Below are 25208 nucleotides of genomic sequence, written 5' to 3' on the forward strand. Positions count from 1 at the left end.
ACACACACAGCAGAGGTGAGACTCAAGCACCCAACCCTGGCGGCAACACTGTTACCAACTAGACCACCATACTACCCATTAAATAATGCCAATATATATACAAAACAATCTGTAACAATTTGCCCAGTTCTGAGTCCCACAACACAGAGGTCCCCCATACAAGTGCAGCAGCAAACCTTATGATCAGATCATTGTCAAATCCATGCACCGAAGAACACTTGGCTTTTATCAGCTGTCATTAATGACAGGTGATGCACGTCTATGGCAATTTTCTCTGAAGAAATGTTGTCTGTTCAGCTGCTGCAGACGTAGCCACTGTCAGTGAGGGATTAAGATGCTCCAAGACCTTGAAAACAAATAAAACCTCTAGCCCAAATATTGGCTTCCTCGAGGCATGAGCTGTTTTGAAATTAATTAAAATATCTCATTCAATAATACATCCATCCATCCATCCATCCATTTTACAAACCGCTTATCCTATTGGGTCGTGGGGGGTCCAGAACCTATCCCGGAAGCAATGGGCACAAGGCAGGGAACAACCCAGGATGGGGGGCCAGCCCATCGCAGGGCACACTCACACACCAGTCACTCACACATGCACACCTATGGGCAATTTAGCAACTCCAATTAGCCTCAGCATGTTTTTGGACTGTGGGGGGAAACCGGAGTACCCGGAGGAAACCCCACGACGACATGGGGAGAACATGCGAACTCCACACACATGTGAGCCAGGCGGAGACTCGAACCCGGGTCCCAGAGGTGTGAGGCAACAGTGCTAACCACTGCACCACCATGCCGCCCCTCATTCATTTATTATGAATAATTTTATCCAAAGTAACTCTGATAGCTCAAAACTTGATCCTTAACAGACTTACAGTATATGACTAGCTGTTTGATGACTGAGGTTAATTATATCAGCATACAGTGGCAGAGACCTAAACACAATAATCTCAACACTTCCTTCTGCCCGAACACATCATGCCTTCACTGCGACATCACGGCTGCCATGTGTTTCTGCTGAGCGTCTTACTCGTCTCTTTGGTAAACAAGACGGCTGGAGTCTATCATGTCTCAGGAATAGACCATAGACAGACGGGCTGAGGATCAGATACACCTGAGCTCCAGAGCTGTCTCCATTATTCATGAGCGTGTCGGGGCGAGCCAGTCCTCGCGCGAACACCCAGGAGACAGCTGCAGGATGGGCCAGAAAATCCCGCCGCCTCGGGCCTGAGCACTTCCGGACAATCAGGTACGCGTAACAACACACTGTGTGTCTGCTTCATTTAACTCAACTGGTCGTGTTATTCCAAAAGAAAACTACGAGTTAAATAAAATACATCGAATTATCCCTGCCTTAATTCACTGCAGCACAATTTTTTAAATTAGTATCCTTTTTTAATACACTCTGCGTTCCTTTAGATACTGGGACAACATTTACTGGAAAAGGTATCACTGATAATCACACTGTTACAACAAGAATGGTAATCTTCATGAGCTCAGCTAGATGAGTGTCTGAGAAGTCATGACTCCGGCCCTAGACTGGTCTTGGTTTCCCTCTGCAGAGGTTCTCTTGCATACTTGACGAGGAGCATAGCTATGGACCAGCATCTGGCCAATCTAGTCCTTCTTCTTCAGCTTGGGCTTGAAGCGCATTGTCTGAAAGGCGCTCTCCACCACCTTCGGCAGGTGGATGGGGTTCCTCTGAAGATGTCTGCGAGTACCCAGAGTCCCATCCAGCCCTCGTCCCCTGGCCTCATGTTTGCTCCCCGCCTCCCGCTGCTTCAGCCTGCTCTCGTCCATGGAGAACCTCCGGGGGTCACGTAGCGTCCAGTTGGAGTGGATGTCATGCTCGCTAGTGCTGGTGGCAACTGGACCATGGGGAAGCAGATGAAAAAGAATACTGGAATGCAGCTGTCCACCTCCTGACATGCAGACATCATCACACTCAGTTACATTATCTTATCCCAAATTTAAGACCAGGGGTGACAGAACTTTTGCTGTTGTCGCCCTAAGGCTGTAGAACAGTTTTCCATGCACATTGGATCAAACTGCAGTGTGGACATTTTCAGACAGCATCTGAAAACTATACTGTTGATGTTTGAATATGTTATTTCCTGTGAAGACTCTTGTTCTAGAATGATTTAAAAACGGATCACTTTAGGTATTGTTCTACATAAACCAAGCACAGGTGAAAGTTCTTTCATGTGGATCAAGGATCTTAGGTGACAGAAAGTTGAACCTACCAATGAAGTCAACATCAGCATTGCCATCATCTATATGTGGCTTAGGCTTCGGTTCTGGGTCACAGCTTGCAATGACAGAATCAAAGTACTGCAGGGCGTCCGTCTCACTGGGGGCCCCAGGTGCCCTGCCTTTTGTTCTTGACGTCTGCAGACCAGAGTACAGTTGCCACATTTTACAATCCCCCTTCACCCAGGTGGGACCACTGCTGCTCCTTTGTTAATGTGTTCAGCTGTGGTACCAACCTATGACCACTGGATCATTGAAATTTTTAGAATTATACATATTCAACATATTTACTGGCATGTTTAATAGTCAAACCCAATACACGTCGTGTACATTTAAAGGCCGGTATTTACCACCGATGATACCTGCTTGTCGTTTGCGGTTGGCGGAGGTGGAGGAGGCTGCTTCTTCTGCAAGACAGTGGTTTTCTCCTCGTTGCTCCTCAGGTTGTTAACGCAGTTCGTGTACTGTCTCCTCAAAGCAACCAGGTCCTCCAAATACTGCAGACACCCCTGATTCTGACAGTGCAACCAGACGCGGTCCTCTTGCCTTTGGTAGTAGCATAGCGTCGTGCTCGACTCTATAGACAGCGTGCTTTTGCTGCGTTTTAAGGTGGAATCTGCCGTTCTCTGCCGACTTCCGCCCACTATGAGCATGGAGGTGCTACGCACCAACTTCACCGTGCAGGCGGTGTGATAATCCTTGGACCTGAGACCATCCTCACTTTTTTGCTCATGGTTCGGGCGGAAAACGGCGTTGATCCTTTTGAACATAACTCCGATCTGAGTGATTGCATTTCACATATGATTACAAACGCATAATTGGCTCCTAGATGAACGAACAACTGAACGCATGTATACCGATCCCTTTACCCACTTTTACAAGCTGAAATTCTCCATGTCTCTCCATGGTGCTGCTCCTGTTATGAGTGTCCCTTGTAATATGCACTTCCACCAACTCAGAACCTCTTCGCAAACAATCTAGAGATCGTTCTATGGCAACACAGCGCGGAAATCCTATATGCCTTTGGGTCATTACTATTCATGAGAGCTCCATCTCGGGTGTCAAGTCAGGCCTAATAGATTTACTACTACAGCACTCTGCGGATATAAACTCACTTCACTGAAAAATATCCATTTTAAAATGTTTAAACTTTCTCGGTATATGTCCTTGCAGGGGATGCTTGTTGAGTGAATAAAACGTCCGTCAGAAAAACATAACCTTCAGGATTTGGTCCACACTGCAGCAATCGCTAAACTTTTATTCAAACAGCAGCAAGTGCATGGAGAGAAACCGCAGCAGATGTCTATTGAGCCAAGGTGGATTTGTTGAGGTAGCATAGCCAGCTGGTGCATTAGGTGACTGACAAGTTCATCGTAAGTGGCTTCCACTAACAGCCATATGTCACCCACATGCATGGTGGGCAGGTTGGATATGACTCATACTTTTCAATGGCACACAGACCTCCAGCAGTGATAAATGAATGACACTGGTGCAGTTAAGTAGTTTTCAGCCAAGACATAGAATAACAAAGGGTTTAAAGTCCAGGGAATGCGGTGGTGATGCTGGCGATTGCTGCATAAAAGAAAATGCGATTTGTGTACAGGTCACATAAAGACAACGGCCAGTCAGTCACAGTAATATAAGGTTGACTAATTGCTGTCTGTCATCTACCTCGGTTTAACGATCAGCATTTCATTAGGCTTATATGCAAGAACTGAACTCCAAAGTATAAGACATACATCAGAAAATACCATTTTGCTTCGCAACAAGACTTGGACCAATTTCTGTCATTATTATACTTGATAAGGAAGTGAAATTTCACATGAAACACGGATGGAAATCCCCTTTGTTTTATGTCACAGAAATAGACTGAAGCTGTCAGTAAACAGGATCATATAATACATTTGATGAGAAAAAACATTTCATCCACAATAAATTTTGTTCTATAACTTAAAACTTCCAGTTATAGAAGCTAAGTAAGCGCAGCTATCAAGCTAAGTCGTACTTTTGTGTTTGCGGTTCGGTCATTGATGGGGCCGAAGAGGAAGACTGATGTTGTCCTTCGCTTACTCCGGTTTGCATGGAGATACGTTGTTGCACTTGAGGGAAAAAATATAGTCATACTATTTAAGTTACGCTTTGTCTTTTCGGCTACAGTAAACCTGCTTCCACTTTTCAGCCCCAGCTGTAATACAGTTTGTGCGTTTCCGCGTAAACTGCTCGCATACTTCGTGCAAATTTCTAAGTTTTTATTAACTCAGAAACTGGAGGAAAGGTTGGATCCTACATGGCTAGATGTGTCCAATATACTGGGTAAAAAAAAATGTATCCGGCCCTTTAGATGGTAATAGATTTTAAAAATGACGGTGCTGGACGGCATGGCCGTGTAATGAATGCCTCTTATTAACTGTTAAGACGTCAAACACAGATTTAGTTTATTATTGCGATAAGCGATGCTTCATGTATGCACGATATACTAAAAACTACTATATAACCTGGAAGCAAAACACTGGAAAAAGAGCGCCAGTTTAGGGTGCAAATGAATCATAGAGAAACAAGATAAACTTAAGATACGCAAAGTAAAATTTTAACCAAATTATAATTATGCCGGGTAGCAACCTGAAAGCAGCCTGTAGCTACTGTATAAAAAACCGAAAGGCAAACGTTGGGAAGTGTGTGTGTGTGTGTGTGTGTGTGTGTGTGTGTGTGTGGGGGGGGGGGTTGCTTTATTTCTTGTGTCTCACTTCCTTGTACACGAGACACAAGGTGATCTGAGGTGGGAATCTTACACGTCCTCTTACATGCGCAAATTGCGGCGATATAAGTAAAGGTGAGCGATTTTAATAGACGATATTCAGCCACACAGTACGGCATTATTATACTGTTAAGTAGTTATTTTAGTGCAGAACATTTTCGTATAGTTCCATTTTCGAGGCTTTAATGGCAATGCATTACTGCAGATTCCGTTATAAATATCCGGTGTAACATAAGAAAGCGGATTTGTTTATAATTTATAAATGTATTATCATTATTCGTGTTACGTTGTCGCGCTGTTTAATCAATGTTTTCTAGGCGTGATTTTGAGATGATAAATGTAGGGTTGTTTTTTTTTACAGATTTGAATAATTTTAATGACAATGTCTTGCACTCAAGTATTTCAGGACAGTTTAAAATCACGCAAGGAGGCGTTTCCTCATGTCACGCTTTCGACGGTTAATGGGGGGTTGCTTCAGCAAGATCACTGAAGCAACCTCCGGGTGCCCTCATTCATGCACCACACACGCACACACACACACACACACACACACACACACACACACACACAAACTGACACACACGTTTGTAGTCATATCTTTGTGGGGACTGTTATTTCTTTTATTTCTTGGGCGAAACAGTAATCCCATCAATGAGAACCCTACCCAGCTCTAACATTAACCATTAGTAACCACACTGATGGTGCGTCAATAATATGCTGGGCAGTTTGATAAATCGACACATATTTTTGACGGTTTACTGCGTGTGGGCCTGCTCTGCCGTGCTTTTTATCGGGTTTGCCATGTGTGTGCTCTTCTGCAGGGATGTTCTGTGAGAGCATACTATGGAGAATGACCTACTCACAAGACTGGGAGAGCGGAGACACACTGTCCGTCCTCCCCGATCTCTGGCAGCATAGGAGGATGCCTGCAGAGATGCTGGCTCCCTCTAGCTTTCCATCACAGCCTTCCAGTACCCGCACGCGTGCAGAGTCGTCCCCGGAAATGAGGAGGCGTGGTCCCGGAGGCTGTAATGGACAGTGGCCCTCAAGGAAGGATTGGCACTGGACCCCAGTCCAGGCAGATGCTGCTCCACTGTGGAGAAACTTCTCCTCTGGTGTAGACATCCCTAGTCCAGTCAAATCTGCTGGAGAGGCGTTCCTGGTGCCCTCGTCCTGTCAGAGCATCTGCGAGAACTACAGTGATCTGCACATCGGTGGTGATCAAGTACTTCCTCTCAGTGCCAGCACAGGTGACCTGGCAGCGGGAGGTAGCATTGATCTGGCTGACGGCCCCTTCCTTCAGTCATGCGAGATCCCCCCGGCGCTGGAATCCTCACCCCAACCCTCGCTGGAGTACCCCCCGCGACCTCTACAGCGCTCCTCCGCCTTAAGGAAGAGTAGCACCAAAGAACGCAGCCTCCTGCTGCAGGGCAGCCAGCCCCTCTCCAACTCGCAGCTGAACCGCTACCTGGAGCAGAAACTGCTGGACTTGTACCAGCAGCACATGGTGGAGAGCATGGTCCGGGGCAGCTCGCCCACCACAATCCTGGCCTCTCAGCATGTCCTCACCAGCGTGGACCAGATCACCCAACAGCTGTCTCGCGAACAGAACCTGGAGACGGCAAAGGCCAAGGACATGGTTCTCAGCTGTCTGCTGAGGGTGGCCAGTGGTCTAGTGTCCAGTGAGATCAGTACACCGCAGCTGCAGATCTCTGCAGATGCTGGAGTGATGTAATGGGCGGCACAGCTCTGGTGCTCCTGGGTCAAGGGGCAATCCTGCTTCCCTCTCAGATAGATCCACCTTGGGTTTTTTTTGCAGGGTGAATCACCTGAAGCTCACTGCCAAGTAAAAATGTATTTTGACATTAGTGGGTGATCTGCCCGCCGTGACTACAGTTCTGAACCCTGAAAATAAGCAGGGGAACAGCTCTGATTTATGGGAAAATGTAAACAGATATGGCAGCAGACTATAAATGTGGTTTAAATGCGATATTACGGAGGGCAAAGTACGCCTGGAAAAAAGGGAGGCCCTGAAGAAGTGGAACACATGGCTAGATTGTAAAAACAATGTACTTTCCATTTAAAGCCAAACCAAGCCTGGTTAAGTTTTGGTTCTCCTTTTGCTTCCGTGTTTCATTTCTGTGGTGACCGCCGCTGCTCGTGTTACCTTATTTTCTCAGCTCTTTTTTAAGGGGTTATCGGAAGGTTTAATGAAAATGACATTTTTCATTTACCATGGTTTTAATTGCTACTTTCCTAATTCTATAATAACTAGGAGTCTGGAAGGACAGTAATGAGAAATAACATTAATCAATGAATAAGTACAATCACCCTCAGCAGTCCTCCCCTCCTTAGGTGCAGAAAATAAATCTTTCAGTTCTTTCATCTTTCACTTCCTAATTGTAAAAATACATTCTATAATCCCCCTTTAATGACGGAAACTGTTAGCCCACATAACATCTGTCAGCTAACTCATTTTCTAGATGGGCACCCATACCACCACACTGCCGAATGCTTATTATTAATTATAATTTTTATCATTTTGAATTTTTAATCAATTAAACTTTTTCGTGAATATGAATAACACTCTTTTGCAAATATCGTGTTTTATTTTGTTATCTGAGTGAGGAGAAATTGCAGTTTTGAATAAACCGTAGTTTCGTCAGTTCCAGTTTTGCAAATACGGAAGTGTAAACTGTGCTGTCACTTTGAATAAACAGGATATAGATACAGAAAGAGCGCCAAGTTTAGAGGCTTCTCTTCTTTCATTATGCTCTTTACCATAATGATAATTTTCACTTTATTCTAACCAAGCCAGCCGGGCTCTGAACGTGGACCGGGTTCAGAAACACCATCTTAAGGCAGGCAGGATATAGAAACATTTCTTTGAAAAATATTGTATTTTCCACTCATATACATATTCCCATAGCTGGTTTCATTATTATAGCAAGATTCAAGTAAATGATTCAAGAAAGAAAAAGAAACTCATACATGTTTTGGCGTGCTGGGATGGAAGCCTTTTCAGCATAAAATGAGGAACATCCTGCCCTCCAGTGGGAGAATCAGCACACTGCAGGCTCAAGCAACCAGCACCAGACTTTAAGGTCTGTCTCAGACCGTGTTGTGAAGAAAACATGCTGGAGGCAATGCAAACGTGGGCAGCTCCACAGCCTGTGCCCTAATATTGGGGCCTCATTAATTATATACCAAAGAAACTAGCTAATGAACTGCACAAAATCAATCAATATATTCCCAAATGGTTATTGATTTTAAGGCTTATATTTTATGGAAACTTAATTATAGAGATGGATCATTAAAAAGGAACTGAGGACATGGGGAGCCCAAATGGAAAGGGGGGGAGGGGGTTGCATACTAACTCTGGATGACTGGAACAAAGCTTTTCAAGCATTCCCCTGCATAATGTCCTTGGGAGCCCCTGTGTCCTTGTGCCTTGCACTTGCTGGCCTTATATATACACTAATTACAGAGGATTATTACTGAATGTCACCACTGAATTTCACCAGCACCTGTAGATCAGAGACTTGCATTTATATATGCTAAGGCCTTCGTGCTGAATAAAATCACCTCAAACCTAACTCAAGGTCTTAAGGATTCTTGTGTGTTTCGCTCCTGATCAAGGCCGATTACTGTACCAAGGGCTCCACTGCAAAACAAGCTCCTGCTTGTAGCCACTTCTATTGGACCACTGCAGCAGCAACTCCTCATTCCTTAGTTTGGCAACAACGCCTCATTCTTTAGTTTGGCCACAACGCCTCATTCCTTAGTTTGGCCACAACGCCTCATTCCTTAGTTTGGCCACAACGCCTCATTCCTTAGTTTGGCAACAACGCCTCATTCTTTAGTTTGGCCACAACGCCTCATTCCTTAGTTTGGCCACAACGCCTCATTCCTTAGTTTGGCCACAACGCCTCATTCCTTAGTTTGGCAACAACGCCTCATTCTTTAGTTTGGCCACAACGCCTCATTCCTTAGTTTGGCAACAACGCCTCATTCCTTAGTTTGGCAACAACGCCTCATTCCTTACTTTGGCCACAACGCCTCATTCCTTAGTTTGGCAACAACGCCTCATTCCTTAGTTTGGCAACAACGCCTCATTCCTTAGTTTGAGAACAACGCCGCATTCCTTAGTTTGGCAACAACGCCTCATTCCTTAGTTTGGCCACAACGCCTCATTCCTTAGTTTGGCAACAACGCCTCATTCCTTAGTTTGAGAACCACGCCGCATTCCTTAGTTTGGCCACAACGCCTCATTCCTTAGTTTGGCCACAACGCCTCATTCCTTAGTTTGGCAACAACGCCTCATTCCTTAGTTTTGTAACTTTTCACACACGGTTTCGGTGAGCTGGAATCAGACCAGAGACACTTTCATGATGAATTTATGTTACCTGCATAATAATGAAATATTCCAATGTGTCATCACACATTTAATGTCACCAATTTCTCAGTCATATTCTAAGGCAAAAATGTAAAAGTCAATTTAGCTGTGCAGGAAGTGTAATAGAAAATATATATAGTTGTGATGGAGAGTTTTGGGCACCATAGTTGTAGGTGAGATTCAGAATCATCGGTTATTTTGTTGCAACATTAATCTTGGCTTCTCAGCACAGCCCATGGTCTTTAACAGATGTTTTGAGTCAGTAGAACAAACAAACAAAACAAAGAGTATTACTGAACTGCCCATGCACAAAATGTTTGCACGTAAATCAATATTCTTTTTCCTTCCCAATTAGATTAAGCAAAGTCTTGTGGTTATTTGTGTGACATTTATGACAATATTGCACTTAAGACATTCTTCTTCGCCTTATTTATTCCATATTTGAAATGATCTAAACAGAGACAGATAGAGGCCTCAGAGAAGAAAGTTAGAGCAGTGGGGAAGAAGCCCAAGGACAGACGGAAAACAATCGAGTCAAAAACAACTCCAGCTCCTCAATACCTAGCAACAGAAGGCAGTCATCAACAGAACACATAAGTGTCTTTTATGAGTTCATAAAGTAATTTCCCTGGTACCAAATGCCATTAACGGAGAAGCTGAAAGAGCAAGGACAGAACACCTCAAGTCAGTCTAGCAGACACTGGATATTCAGCTTCCACTCTCCCCCTCCCCACCTCACCATCAAATCGATGTCAGGTCCTTAGTGACTCGGCGTATTTTCCAACAAGGCCTAAACCTTCCTTTTAAAAAAGATTTTTTTTCCCCAGTTCATTTCTGCGTTTTGTGACCCTCAAGGCTGCTGAGCTTTTGTCAGCTTGTGTTTATTTCTGCATCGGTAGCATTCAGACGAAGCTCTTAAATTCTGTCTGCAACATCAGTAAGGTTCAGGTGAAAGGGAAAGGGGGGTGGGGGTGGGGCAGGATATGTGAGATAGAAAGAGGCCTAACGAGACTCCCCCCCCCCCCCCCCCAACATCCATACTGTCCTGCAGTCAATTGATCATCATGACCTTATCATTCTTATGGGCCAGCCCCCTTCCTCATGGTCCACTTCACAGTAAATAATCCCAGGCATGTCAAGTACTCAGCTTCAGTGCCAGTCCGTCACAGCCACTGCGTGCACCTGAAACAGTAAGAGCACTGGTACTAAGCACTGGAAACCTCCACGGGTTTTAGAGCTTCACTGGGAGTCCATTATCCCTTACTTACATTATTTGTGGCTCCGCCCACCCTGCCTGAGAGTTTTATGCGCTGTCAGAAAAACCAATTTGTACTTTTTCTCGATGCTGGTGCTGCACCCCTCACGGGTCTGCTAATTGTACCCTTAGCTGTACATAGTTGTACCTTGGAAGGTACAGAAATGGACTATGAGGAACATTTTTGTACCACTGGGATAATGTTGGTTGTACCTTAGGGATGTTCCTCAAAGTCCATTTCTGTACCTTAATTTGACTATAAAAGGTACATTTACCTACAGCTGAGGGTACAATTGGCAGACCCTTTAGAGTGCAGTCCTAGTGACAAGCTAAGTTCTCTTTTTTTCTGATAGTGTGGGGATCACATGCACGTGAACACAGAAAACCTAATGGCGACGTGTGGAAGCATATACCAGACAGCAGGAGAGCAGTCGGGGGGGGGGAGTGGGGGGGTGACGACGAAGGACTCCTTCATGTCTGTGCCCTGCTTTCCGAAGGTCTGGTTTTATAATACCCTTCTCTTCTTTCTCCTTGAATGTGAAAAGATGTATCCGGACTCATCCAGGTACATGCACAAGCTGCAAGGACGTGCCATTTAATTGCACATTCATTTGCATCCTAGTTCCATGGGTTTTATGGGGGCCTTGAGCGAGACGGCTGTTTGTAATCATGTCAGCGAGAGACACAGCGGCCGGCTCGCTCTCAGGCTCCGGCTGCTGTGTCTCTCGCTTGCTATGACGGACGAATCGACATTGAGGGACAGGGGAACAAAGAGGCCCCGTTCAGTCGGTGAGAGCCTCAAGGCCCAGCTCCACTCCTTCGCCCAGCCACCTACCGGGTGACCTCGCTCAGAGAACCTACAGAGAACGATCCCAAGACTTGCTCTCCTGCGATTCTTGAAGGTTGGCCACCGAAACACCAGGTCCAGTGCTAAATAATAAACCTGCGCATTTTAAGCCCCAATGTGACTGATGGCCAAACAATGCGGAAGCACAAATGGCCGGTTGGCGTTATGGCACAGCTGCGGCGGACACCAGGGCTGCTGTCCATTTCACTTGTAAAACACAATGTATTTTTTCACCTCTCAGTGACCACTACAAATATTTTACTAGTATTTCCCAGCAGTCAATCAAAACACGTCACACTTTAAATTTGCATGTATTTCATATTTCTTGAGGTACCAGAAACCATTACTGTGGGAATACTGTGTGTGTTCAGGGGGGCGGATTCGGGGCTGATTTGTTCCCTACCAATGTCGAAACCAAACCTACGCCCTTGTTTGGGGGGGGGGGGGGGGGGTTGTGTGATGTAAAATATGTTGTTAAGGGCAATAACTGACAGGAGTCCATCGGATCCCACGGCCTTTTTTGTCAAGACACTGCTATAGATCCATAACTTAGTTCTTTTAAGTAAACATGACCCTAGACTCTCGACTTGCGAAGGCAATATATTCACACTGCATTTTATAAAAAGCTAATAAACAGGACATAAATTACAGTGATATTCCATTTAATTTTCCAATGAGTGCCCAGGTTCACCCATCGTCTCAAAAGCAACTTCACGGGACATAAATCGGCACGGGAAACTGCCAGTGCACATCGCAACAGGTGTTTCCTCCATCATTTTTATGGGACGGGCAGATTTCTCATTGTGCGTTGATGCTACACCTGCCGGAACGCGTCCACTTAACAGGAAGGCATCCTCTGCTCTCTTCACAGTCTGCGTCACCGTGTTGGGGGTGGGGGGAATTAAGCACTTGTGCCTAATTTTGAAGGGTGCTCCCAACAGGCCATAAAGCAATGTAAGGTCACGTCATGACTCACCAGCTCGGCCTTCGCGAAAATCTCCTCTGCGATCCGTCACTCGGGGCGCCTCTTAATTATGGAGTGTTGTGCGGCAAGGACACGACTTCGTGGGCTTTGTCGCGGTGTTCTCACACACCGTTACTCTCAGTTCACCTATTGTCCGAACGCTTCCAGGAGACACCCCTAACAATGCAGTTCAGTTTTCAATGTGCTCACACATTGGGGTTAGAAACGTCCAAACACCCACAATCAGGGTCTGAATGACCTAATTCACAGAGCAGGAAAGACGGGACTTGCACTTACCCGTGAAAGCAACACTGAAGTCTGTTTAAGAAACACTGACAGAAGGGCCAAGCCACACAGAAAAGTATTATGTATGATTTAATGACAGGCTACTAGCTCTTATGACCAATCAGATACAGTTTTAGACACAAGCAAGATGAAAAAAAAAAATTTCTTCAGAACAAGTAGGGTATATTACAATCAATCAGCAAGTGACCATGTGAAAATGCCACAAGTTAAATTATGTTGAAACATACTTTCCGAGAGTTCTCAGATTTGTGGAAGAAGACCGGGAAGTGTTCTGGCCACAGAGAAACGTTTATAATTATGTCACACCGCCTGAATGACCTGGGAGTGAGGAGAGGTGTAATGTTCGGGTGCAGGCGCAGCAGGCAGGGAGATACGCGAGTCCATGATTCGGGAAAGACGAGGATTCTTAAAGGGGAAAGCAACAGATGCGGGCAGCAGAGCTCATGTCAGGACTACACAGCGTTAATGACAGAGCGGGGGCAACAGGCCTGAACGCGGACTAAAATACACAAGACTAAAATGGCAGGAAACGTACAACAGTTGGCAAACGGAAGGATTCCACACAGGGTTAATGAGGTAGGCCGGGTCCACGAGAGAGCTGGACGGAGGGACGTGGCAAGAGGCATCATGGGAACATAAAACCTGGATGCAGGCACCAGTCTCTTCACTGGTTATTGCGCGCATTACGATCTGAACATGAGTCAGGAAGAAATTTGTTTTTTGGTTGAAGTTCACACTATTAAAGACACCATGTTAGAAAGCTGGCAGCGGAAAAGGAAAATGTGTTTGTTTTAGTTTTCCACAGAAATTAAATGGTGTTGCAGTGGAGAACAGCAGCACAGGATGGTGAGGGTGTAGGTACCTGGGTCCTGTCAGCATTACCTGGGGATTTATGACCCTCCTCCATCCATTTACTCCCCCCCCCCCCCCAGGACTAAGAGGAGCTGAGAAAGACTATGGCTCGGGATGTGGCTGACCTTCTGCTCAGGGTCAGCCGTGAAAGGGCCACTCTGTCATTCAAAATCACCACACGTCAGCAACAGGGAAAGTGGTGACCTCATGAACGTAACGGGAAAAAAATGATATACCATAAGGGGGTGGCGGGGGGGGGGGGGGGTGGGAGGCATTTTAAGAAAATGGACGGATGGGTGATGGGTGGATCAATTTTTTTTTTTGTTGCAAAATCCATCCATCCTTCCTCCACACCCGCCAGCCTTATTCAGGGTCACGGAGGCCTGGAGACTGTCCTGGAAGGTACAGGGAGAAAGTAGGGAACAAAACAGGATGGGGTGACAATATTGCAACTCCAATTCATCGCGACATGTTTTTGTACTGGAGGAAACCAAAGAACCCAAAGGAAACCTCACAATGGCACGTGGAGACCGTGCAAACACACAGTATTGGAGCGGGGACTCAGCCCTTGCGTCTAGTGGAGTAAGGCGACTACCGCCTCAGGCAGATTTGCAGATAGGGGCACAGTCTGCACAGGGGCCACGTGGCAATGGGCAGTGCTTCCTAGGGAAGCCTCAGGGTCACCACACACTTCTTGGAGAAGTGGCTTCATGGGCAGCAGCACTTCGGCAGCATCGTGAGCAAATTCCGGCTTGTAAAGTGGATTTATGTGGAGTGCAGGTGAGACTGGGAGAGTTTGTACTGCATTAATACTTCGGCTGTATACTAATCCTATGCATGCACGCAAACACACACACGCACACACACGCAAACACACACACGCACACACACACACACACACACACACACACACACACACGCACACACACGCAAACACACACACACATACACACACCACAGGACATATTTAACTGTTCCTTGGGACTTTTCATTTAATTTCATTTAAAGTAAAATAATGTCCCCCAACCTAAAAAAATAAGAAGAGAACAAAAGAAAAGTTTTTGCATTATTTATTTCTCAAAAAGAAAACACAGGCATAAGAGCACACAAACACACGTGCAAAAGCATTCATACACACAAAAATACTTTTCTATTGATTTCCTCTCCCATAGCTCTGGAAGTTGCAGAGAGGATGACAGAAGCCCTTGAAAAGAGCAATATTCAATTTGTAACTCTCTGGAGGACCAAGGCCACGTCTCTTTATGGGGAGTGACAGAAGGATGAGGGAGAGGAATTGAGATGGTAACCATGGTAACCCAGTAACCACAGTAACCAAAGTACCACAGCAGCAGCCTGAATTACAAAATGAGGTAATTTCAAGAAACAATTCCCTGAGTACCAAACAATATAGTAACAATAATTTTAGTCGCGATTTCATCTTTTTTGACAGTAACACCATTTTTGAAAGTTAGTAACATGCAGACATCCCTCTGAGGATTGTGACCTTTGTGTGGTGGGTGGAGTACCTTAGTACCTTCTGGTGCTAGATCTACTGGTAGGGCCTCTCCTGCCAAACAGGTCTGTGGGGAGGAGCCAGACAACGTACAATCCATCAAAGACCCCCCAGTGAAATGTACCTAGAATAGCAAGTGGACCATGCCTGGAACTGTGTTATCAAGACTGACCTTTGGAGCCGGGCCTAAGGATGGTGCTCCCTGGCAGGAGCTGATGACCAGGCCACCCATGTAACTGGGCCAGGTTCACACCAAAATGCCCACATGGAGTCATTGTGTTGAATCATCACTGTCAAGATAAACGTGGGTTCAGGTGTTGAGCCATTTGGGCAGCAGACCTGGGAAGGTCCCAGATGGATCAGACCTTCGCTTTGAGAACATGGAATGTTTCTTCTCTGGTGGGGAAGGAACATGAGCAAGTGTGGGAGATATGTTGGCCTAGATACAGTCAGCATAACCTTCACGCACAGTGGATCTTTACCAAACCTCTGGATTGCAGTGGTCAGTCTCCCACTCTGGAGTCCCCCATGGAGAAACATCTTAGGTGGTACATCTGTAGGAACACGCAGTCCCAGGCTGTAGTCTGTGCTGTCATTGGGGCAGGTCTAGGAAGAACTTTGAGTACCTTGGGATCTTGTTCATGAGTAGTAGTAAGAGAGAACTTGAGGTTGATGGATGGATTGGTTCAGAGACTGCAGTTCTGCAGGCACTGAAGAGGTCTGTGGTGGTGAAGGAGTTAAGTTTTAAGGTGAGGTTCACATTTCACAGTTCAGTCTATGTCCTCTCCTTTCCTACAGACATGAGCCGTAGGTAATGTCGTAAAAAATAAGGTTGTGAGTACTAATGGTTGAAAGGACGTTCCTCCGCAGGGTTACTGACTTGAAACAGAGCAGTTGCACCTTCAAGAAGAGCCAGTTGACGTGATTTGGGCATCTCTTAAGGATGCTACTTAGATGGCTTGGATAGGAGATGTTCTAGGCAGCCCCACAGGGAAGAGGCTCCAGAACATGCTGAAAGTCCAGGACCTTCAGATCCCCAGAATAAGCTGAAGCCTGCTCTGCTCCACACGCTGCCACCGTGACCCACACGAGGAGAAACGTGGCATTATGAGATGAGATCACTAGGCAAACTAGTGTGCAGAGAAAAATCAGAGAGATGCTAGACGATAATTGCAAGTTAAACATTAGAATTGTTTTAAAATGTGTCATATATGCCTGCTGTTTTTCTGAAGTATCACTCAAGGAGCTCCAAATTGCATTGTGTTGTACCTATTGTGCACAACGATAATAAAGACATTCTATTCTATTGTATTCTATTCTATTGTATTCTATTGTATTCTATTCTATTCTATTCTACTCTAAATTGATCATCAGAAATTAGATGGGCACCATAATTCATTGAAAAGGCTCACTGTCTGCTGCTACTAGAATTCATATATACAGCTCTGGAAAAAATGAAGACACCACTCTATATAATTTTTTTTTTTTAAATCTGCATTTTAAAATCCTGGCTTAATCCTGGTGGCAGAAGGTTACACTGCGAGACAGGCTGCTTCCAGACTCAAAGTTTCTAAGACAGCAGTAGACAAGAACGAGGTGAAGCTGGAGACTCTGAGAATAACCAGAAACCAGCCAGATAGAGGGCGGAAGTGACTTTCTAATGCCAGAGATGACCGTCAACTTATCCAGCCGTGCCTCATGAGCTGGAGGATGACATGGAGTGACCTTCAAAAAGGAACGGGAAATATTAAATGGGGTGAAGTGAACTGCTGGGACAGTTCATATCAGGCTCCTAGAAGCAGGACTGAAGCTTCAGAAAGCAAGACGTCCTTCATCAATGAGAAGCAAGGAAGAGCCGGAAGAGCCATACTGGAGTTTGCAGAAAATGTGTATTTTACACAGGTGCATTTCCATAAACTTAGTAATAAGTGAAACAGAACATTTTGCTGCAGTGGCTTAATTTTTTCCAGATCCGTATAAGTGGAAAATGAAGTGAACAATGAAAATATCCAAAGGCAGTACTTAAGGAATATAAACAAGCTTAAGGTATTTAAGACTACAGATTTACGACTGTGATTCTCGTCTCAAAAGACAAATCTAGGTTTGGTTTCTGAAAATCAGCAAAGTTTTTTCTTCGGCACACAGACAGAGTAGTTATGCTCCAGACTCATCTTCTTCAAGGACCATAAATCCTCATGAACGATGAAAAGTACTTTGAATAGATCATTGCAGGCTTCCCGCCGTGTCTCTCTGTCTCGTTTTTAAGTGGCAGTCTGACCTTCTGCTTGGCTCCTGCTGCAGATGCTCTACCTACCTGCTGTCATTTTCCCTGGCAGTTGTGCCCAGACTTGCTGATCAACGGCAAAAAGACACGACGGACATATACAGTTTGCACTTCCATGTGTCTGTCGCAACCTGGAAATTGAAAGAATTGAAAAATGGGCAAATAGATCATTTTTGCTTGCCTAATTACATACATACATCTAGCATCTAGCACGGGATATGTTTGTGATTTTTGTTTATTCACAATGCATTCCACACACATTTATATTGTTAACTGGAATGGCCCTGAAACAGCACCATATTGACAGAAACCGAACTGGATAGAAACTGGACTGAACTGTATTCAACTAAATGCATGTGGTCATCAAACATGAGTTTGGCTTCCCAGTCAGCACTGGGACTTCTGGAAGCCTCATTCTAGCAAATGATGCTGTGAACTGGGAACGGACTAGGCTTCAGACCAGTACGGATGCCGTGATCCCAGTTACAAAAATTCTTTTGACTAATTTTAGTCCAATGTCCGTAATCCCAATTAAGGAAGGCAAGAAAATAAGGCAGTTTTTCATTTGTGTGAATTATACAGTGCAATTAATTGCAGTACAACACAATTTGCAAACGGATACATTATACAGTAATGAGAACCGATTTTGTAATAACTCCGGAATGTTTTCCTTGTCTATTTCGTTTAAAAGTGCTGGCAGTGACTATATTAACTGTAAAATATTTAATCACTTAAATACTGATTATATTTACTGAAGAGGATGAATAGACTTTTAATTAGCTGGCATTAACATGCGCAATAATTTTACACCCCTTCACCTTAAAAGAGCAATCCATTTAATAATGTGTTTAATGCATATGAACATATAAACGGAGTTTGATACAAGATGTCCACTGTAGATTTGCTGGTTACAAGTTCTAAGCTTTGCTCCCCTGACCCTACCGTCAGTTGCGGGTAATGACCAAAAGTAATAGGTCGCAAGTTGCCGAAAAGACCCCCATAGCAAAGATTCTATCAGTGATTTAATCCGATGGTGCTCCTTCAACACATTAAAGATCTTAATAAAAAAACTGAGACGCTAATATGATTTTACACACCAAGAAGTGAGCAGATTTTATATTACGCTAGAGAATATTCTGAAATCGCTCACAATCTGAAGGTATCGGTGACTGAGGTCTAAGGATAAAACATCGTCTGAGTATGAAGTTCTAAAGACAGTGGAAAATCCGGCCACAAACCTGACTAATCTTGATGCATGCCAGGCTATGCACGTAAACCCATAGAATCAGAGACAAGACAATACGCAGCTCAGCTCTGCAGCTCAGTACAGTTTCTCGTAACATGAGAACACAGTATTAATTAAAGGCAAGGGCGACGTAAGCTGAGCTTTGTAAAACCTCCAGCACTCTGCTGCCTGAAGAAGCGGTCCATTCATGAGGACACCTCTGATCCTTGAGGGCCACTCGGTTAATCCCACAAGCTTCATAACAGTATTGATGAACAAACATGTCCAAGGACTCAGTTCACTGACGCCATGGGGAACTCTAAGTCAGATACTTCCTGAATCACCGGGAACCAAGGATCCACTGTCTCAGATGGTCTTTCAATTAGTTTTCAACATGCATAATTTAACTACTGCTATTGAACTGAAACACGAGTTAAACCAAGTTTTAAAAAGAAAAACAAACGAAGGAATTAAAGACGGATGAATAACAAAACAGCAAATACCTACTTTTAGAATCTGAACATTCTGTATTATGAAAAATAAAACCAGCACAAATTAATTCAGAAAGTACTGATAATAAGGCAAAGAGAGACATGGTTTTTGCACCGAGGGTCGCAGGAGGTCTTTCTGCTTTTTCGTTTCATTCTAATTTGTTTTGAAAATGAAAAATTATGCATCTGTCATATCATACCCTCCAGAAATGCCCATGGTGTTCTACAACGAAACACAGAAATCCGATGCTTTTTAATGGCGTCCCAATGTGAGATTCCGCAGCAAACTCATGACATTCGATAGGACTGCGCTCAACGTCATAATTCACCGGGTCATGCTTTCGCCGCTAAATCACAGACAGGGACCGTATCAAGGTTACAAGTCCAGACCCAATTCACTGCTTGGCTTGCCATTTTTTTTCTTTTTGAAAAAAAAATATAAATTGTACATGGATAATTAAGCTATCAGTCCTTCATGTACCTGGTTTTCCCTGGACAATGGTTGATGAACTGCTCTGTGACAGACTCAAGGCAAAGGTTAAGAACAGAACAAGAGTTGGATCAGATGGTGTGCGATGGTGAACAAATTAAAAATCCCACACAGACAGAAGTTAGCAGATGTTTTGTGAGAATCGTCAAATAGCAAGAGCCAAAAAATATGACAAATATATTTGCTGATGCCAGCTTGTGGGCAAAGGGACGTTTTCAGTTGGTTCATTTTAAAAGTCGTGCTACTGCAGCTGTGGAGAATTGAAAAAGAAAGAAGAAAAAAACAACTAAAAGGAAAACAAAAGCAGTAGAAGGTTGTGGGCCAGTGGGGGAAGGAGCCACCATGGGTTTGCTGCACTAGACCCTAGTGCTGACTCAGATGACAGCAGGAGTTTGTACAGAGGACCAGAGAAAAGCCAAAACGCATGGATTACAACCAGATGTGCAGTTATCTGGGACATGGGGGGAAAAAAGCCAACCCAATAAGGGCAACAGAACTATATTTAGCTTTAGAGTTGCATTTGTTCATGAAACATCAGGAAAATAATACCCAAAGCAGCACAACTAATTTAGCACAAGGTCTCTTGACCCTAGACATCATTCAAGCAATCCCGATGAATGCAAGTCTACTAGCGCCTCATAAAATACAGACTCCAGTGAGGCTGCAATATAATGCAAATACGAGAGATGAAACTAAAAATAAACAAACCATGACACCATTTAGGCCTAACCTGGACTAAGCGGTCAGCTCTAAACACAAGTCTCTGAACTGCAACCCCTACCGGTGCACATCTGTAAAGTGTCCTCAAAGGGGCTTGCTGATGGAACAGGGGATGTTCTGAAGAGTCCCTGGGGCTTTGATAGCTAGTGAAGTCAGCAGAAGCTGCTCCTCAGGGGGAGGGAAGCCCCTCTTCTGCCTAAGGTTTCAGAAGAATGTTCCTGGGGCCAGGAATGTCAGAATAATGAAGTGAGATATAAAGGCTGATTCGCAGACCATCTGTAAGACAATCCATCCATCCATTTCCTGAAACCACTTAATCCCAACTGGGGTCTCGAGGGGGGGGGGGTCCTATCCCGGGAACAATGGGCGCAGGTGGGAACCAACCCAGGGCAGTCACCAACATACCACAGGGCACACACTCACAAGTATAGGGCCATCTAGGAGTAACCAATCCTGCACGCTTTTGGACTTTGGGAGGAGAGAGGAGCCCCCGGCAAAAAGCCACATGAACATGTGGAGAGCGTGCAAACTGCACACGGAAAGGACCTGGGACCAAACCAGGACTTTCATGCTGGGAGGCAGCAGTGCTAAGCGCTGTGCCAGCCTGGTGTGAAAACAGTAGAGGCATAAAGTAATATTTCATCACTGTGCTTAAGTAGGTATTTTTTCCGGATTTATACTTTACTTTAGTATTTTATGTTGGTGTTCTTTGTATTTTCACTTCGTTACATTTATGAGCCAAATAATGACTTTTCACTATGATACGTCACGCAGGAGACCATCGCCACTCACCCAATTAAAGAAGTTTACCCGAGCAGCTGTAAAAAGAACCACTTTTCGTCTCTTACAATATTGAAAAGATTTATTGTGAGTGCAGTATAACAGAGGTGCCAGCCTTGGTCGGCTGGCCGGTGTGATTCTCATTTCCAGACAAGTCTGCACACACATGCAGACGTACGTAACAGTTTTATTACCTTGTAAATAGTCTGTAGGTTTTGCAAACTACCCCAACACTTTTGATGCAGCTAATTTTATGTTTATAATGGAATTATATATATTCGCCGTAAGATTTCTTGCCTGAGTCTGAAAGTGTGAGTGTCACGCCAGATGAGGGACAGCTGACAGCCCTGACATGAACATTTGGACAAAAGCGTAGTGTCACTAAAGTTATGGGTTATGATGTGTGGTTCTGCTTTATTCTGTACACTTGGTAGCTTTATGTTTGTTTTGATTTTTCAAATGTTGGTTTCTTAATAGACAATGCTTCTAACTGTGACCATGCTGTAGAAAAATGGCATATTTTCAGAATAAAGAGTAAATATCCCCTATATCCTTTTGTGACTGAGTCCTTATTGTGATGCACAACATAGTAATATCTTACATTTACAGCAACTCTCACAAACCCAAAGTCCTGAGTGAATTTAAAACGATAGGTTGCTTTTTGTAAGATCAATAGAACATGCACAGTAGTTGGCCTAATTTTACATTTGATACTTAAGTAGGCCTACTTTCAAAACCACGTTTTCTTTTATCAGATGCATGAGATTACTTGAGTAGTATTTTACTGGGTGACTTTCACCTGAGTAGCATTTTGGTGTGGTATCTGTAGTTTTACTTCAGCATGAAGGTTGGGTATACCTGCCTTTCTCACCACTCGAGAGGGGCGTCCTACAGCCTCATACAACGATTACTGCAAATCCACAGGTTCTCTCACACTTTATAGAATCTACTATCATAAAAGTCCGAGCTAGACGATTTTAAAGGCTTGTTTAAATCGTAAGCTACAATTTTGGCCACCGCAAAATTGTAATACTACACCCAACCGGCATCTCAATTGTTTTTTTTTACAGATGCTGCGTCACCGTTGAATTCTGAAAATAGAAAAAAGTTTTATATCGCGACGACATCATGCTGTAATAAAATGCCAACAAAATAACAACGACAATTATCATAATAATAATTTAAAAGGCAGAAAATTATTTCGTTGAAGACATTTATGTAGACGTACAGATCTTGTTAAAACGTCAACGCTGATTTACAAGTATCTATTGAACGTTTTTTCAACGTCTTTTCAGCTTTGAACAACTAACGTTATATCGCCCACTTTTCAACGTTGAGGGTCGGTCATGTGCTGACTGGGCAGCGTGTCTTAAGTAAATCTACTATTAATTCGTGTGTATTCATTAAAAGATGTAAGTTCGTACACAGAGTACACCAAATGCACTAAAAATGCGCAAAGTAATCCGAATTTACACCATAGCGTTTCCCCATAAGGGGGATTTTATACTGCCCCGCCAGTCATAGGTTTATCCATTTCCTTGCAGTTGGCTCCCTCTAGGCGATCTCAGGTAAACATTGTGGGAGGTGTCTGGGACTGTTAAAAACAAGTTCTGCAAAGGACTATATGCACAGAAATAGCCGTGTTTATGTGAGCAGTGAGAAGAATAACGGGGCTGCGGGTCCACAGGACGGGACGGGGCCGATGTAGAGCGCCATGGCTTGCTTTGACGGCTGCCACTGCTTCAGCCACAAAAGGGGCAGCAGTATCCTCTACAGCATTTTAAAAAACGGCACCCAGCCGGAGCGGCAGTCACAGCGAGCGGCGGGTCTCGTCCCGCAACAGGCTTGCGCTTGTGCATCCAATACGAAAGTGGCGCTTCGGTATCCGCAAGTAACGTGCAAAGCGGCGTCCGCGGTGCTGGTCAAGACGCTGAGGTTTGTCAAGAATGTGCCTTGCTTTTGTGAACTGCCAGGCGACGATCAGGTGCTGCTGGTCCGAAACAGCTGGGCTCCCCTGCTGGTGCTGGGCATGGCGCAGGACAGAGTCGACTTCGAGACGACGGAGACGGCCGAGCCCAGCATGCTGCAAAGGATCCTGACCGGCGGACGGGAGAAGCGGGAGCATCCGCAGCACACGGGCGACAAAGTGTCCCTAGCAGACATCCAGCGCATTAAAGCCTTTCTGAATAAATGCTGGGGACTGGATATCAGTACCAAGGAGTACGCCTATTTGAAGGGAGCCGTCCTGTTCGACCCAGGTTAGTTTGACGCCTTGGACGTGCCACAACTTCTGCTTTAGCGATATTATCAATCGACTCCTTATGGTAATACACGTCATCCTGAAATATGACTAAATAGGGCAGATCGAAAACAGCATTAATAATAAATATTCATTACTGGCAGTAGCAGCAATAATGAAATAATGGATATAATTCGCTTATTAACTGGTTAAAGGTAGATGACACTTTCGCAGTAACGATGTTGTGTTTTGCCACGTTAGATCTAGCGGGCCTCCAATGTCCGCACTACATCTGCGGGCTGCAAAGCGAAGCGCAGCGAGCGCTGGATGAGCACGTCGGCATGATCCACCGGGAGGACGCGGCCAGGTTCGCCAAGCTCTCCGGCACCCTCTCCCTGCTGAGGTCCGTCCACGCCGACGTGGTCGCCGAGCTGTTTTTCAGACCCATCATTGGGACGGTCAGTATGGATGAGCTTTTGATCGAGATGTTCTACGGGAAATAGCGGAGCGAAGTTATCCAACCGGATAGAAGTGACTTACTGGGAAGAAGTGACCTGTGGTGACAGAGTTGCTCGACTTTAAATTGTTTACATTTTATTTTTGCACAGTGAAATATTCCCTGAACTGTACCGGTCGAAATTCGCAAAATAAAAACCAGCATTTAAACACCTGTGACTTTATTTTACTAGGCTAATACAATTCCAATAATAATGTCACTCAAATTAATTTGAACTGCACCCGAAATTCTGAAGAGTCTATATTAATTCAGTATGGAAAAGATATACTCGGATAATTGAAGGAAGAAAAAAAAACAATAATGGCTGCAAAGGAACCATATAGTTCTGTAAAATAAAGTTTGAACATACGTACCTCTGTCTTCTAAGCGTTTTCCCTGGTCAGAATAGCAGAGTAAAGTACGATGTGGCAACTAAATATTGTAAAAAGTCATACTGTGAAGACTTCCCGTTGAAAAACAGTTACTCGCATCATTAAGAAATGAAATATGGGGTGGGCTACACTCAGAAATAAGCGTAAAAATTGTACCTTTGCTTGTCACTGAGGCTATACCCTCATCACCAAGGTAAAAGCAATAATGTACCCCAAATGGTGCAAGAATTTTCCTCAGAGTCCATTTCTTTACCTTAAAAGTCCAATCATCTACAGCTAAGAGTACAATCGGCGGACCCTTGAGGGTGCAGCCCCAGTGACAAGCAAAGCTGCAGATTTTTACTCTTTTTTTCTGTGAGCGTGCTGTTGCGACATGTGGACACGCATTTTAAAGTTTAAGTACTGCAAGCTTTTTTTTTGTTTAATACCAGATGTTTTGTTGACGTTAAGATGCGAATGCAGCAATTATCGTTTCATATTGAAAATAAAGTATTGTTTCGTCTGCCAATAATACATTTAATGTTACCATTCTATAAATTTGTGTCTAGAAATTTCATGACGTATGACAACTATTTTCGTAGAATGAATGAAACTCAGCTCCACCTGTAAACGGCACTTGATTGAATCCGAGATCTTTGGACCCTGTCTCATAAAAATATTACTATAATATAAACTGTAAACAACAGCCAAGAGCCCATGTTTTTATCTATCCATCAATCCATCCACCCATCTATCCATCCATTAAACATCCAAACATTTACCCTTGTCAGCGTTCTGGGGCCAAATCCCAGACGTAATCATGAAGATGCCTATTTCTCTTTTAAAACTTGCTACACTGGGAACTCAGCTGGTTTGATATCAAGCGCATGAAGTTAATGAATCTGAGTCGATATGTCATGCAGTAATTATAATGATATCAAGTGAAGAGAGGCAATTACTTGTCAGAATAATTC

At 44.2% G+C, this 25208-nt stretch overlaps 3 protein-coding genes across 3 annotated transcripts; 2 read left to right on the forward strand and 1 right to left on the reverse strand.

Moving 5' to 3' along the window:
• Window positions 1-1572: 1572 nt before the first annotated feature.
• On the reverse strand, window positions 1573-3046 carry LOC125722948 (uncharacterized protein C13orf42). Its single transcript, XM_048999249.1, has 3 exons — window positions 2613-3046; window positions 2244-2388; window positions 1573-1868 (listed from the first exon to the last, which is right to left on the reverse strand). The coding sequence occupies exons 1-3, from the start codon at window positions 3018-3020 to the stop codon at window positions 1618-1620; spliced, it is 804 nt and encodes a 267-aa protein (XP_048855206.1). The 5' UTR covers window positions 3021-3046; the 3' UTR covers window positions 1573-1617.
• Window positions 3047-4974: 1928 nt separating this feature from the next.
• On the forward strand, window positions 4975-7744 carry LOC125722947 (TLR adapter interacting with SLC15A4 on the lysosome). The gene is made up of 2 exons (XM_048999248.1): window positions 4975-5080; window positions 5827-7744. The coding sequence occupies exon 2, from the start codon at window positions 5829-5831 to the stop codon at window positions 6738-6740; it is 912 nt and encodes a 303-aa protein (XP_048855205.1). The 5' UTR covers window positions 4975-5080; window positions 5827-5828; the 3' UTR covers window positions 6741-7744.
• A 15031-nt stretch (window positions 7745-22775) lies between these two features.
• On the forward strand, window positions 22776-24919 carry LOC125722949 (nuclear receptor subfamily 0 group B member 1-like). Its single transcript, XM_048999250.1, has 2 exons — window positions 22776-23386; window positions 23629-24919. The coding sequence occupies exons 1-2, from the start codon at window positions 22843-22845 to the stop codon at window positions 23868-23870; spliced, it is 786 nt and encodes a 261-aa protein (XP_048855207.1). The 5' UTR covers window positions 22776-22842; the 3' UTR covers window positions 23871-24919.
• The last annotated feature ends 289 nt before the right edge of the window (window positions 24920-25208 follow it).

Source organism: Brienomyrus brachyistius, unplaced genomic scaffold (assembly GCF_023856365.1).
Source record: "Brienomyrus brachyistius isolate T26 unplaced genomic scaffold, BBRACH_0.4 scaffold44, whole genome shotgun sequence".
NCBI lineage: Eukaryota > Metazoa > Chordata > Actinopteri > Osteoglossiformes > Mormyridae > Brienomyrus > Brienomyrus brachyistius.

Excerpts from the sequence above, each read along its gene's own strand:
- LOC125722948 (XM_048999249.1), bottom strand. The coding sequence starts at position 3,020 with ATGTTCAAAAGGATCAACGCCGTTTTCCGCCCGAACCATGAGCAAAAA. Across the intron at positions 2,389-2,612 it reads CAACCGCAAACGACAAGCAG|ACGTCAAGAACAAAAGGCAG; the intron begins GTATCATCGGTG and ends TCTGGTCTGCAG. Across the intron at positions 1,869-2,243 it reads TGCTGATGTTGACTTCATTG|TTGCCACCAGCACTAGCGAG; the intron begins GTAGGTTCAACT and ends CCCATGGTCCAG.
- LOC125722947 (XM_048999248.1), top strand. The coding sequence starts at position 5,829 with ATGTTCTGTGAGAGCATACTATGGAGAATGACCTACTCACAAGACTGG.
- LOC125722949 (XM_048999250.1), top strand. The coding sequence starts at position 22,843 with ATGGCTTGCTTTGACGGCTGCCACTGCTTCAGCCACAAAAGGGGCAGC. Across the intron at positions 23,387-23,628 it reads AGCCGTCCTGTTCGACCCAG|ATCTAGCGGGCCTCCAATGT; the intron begins GTTAGTTTGACG and ends TTGCCACGTTAG.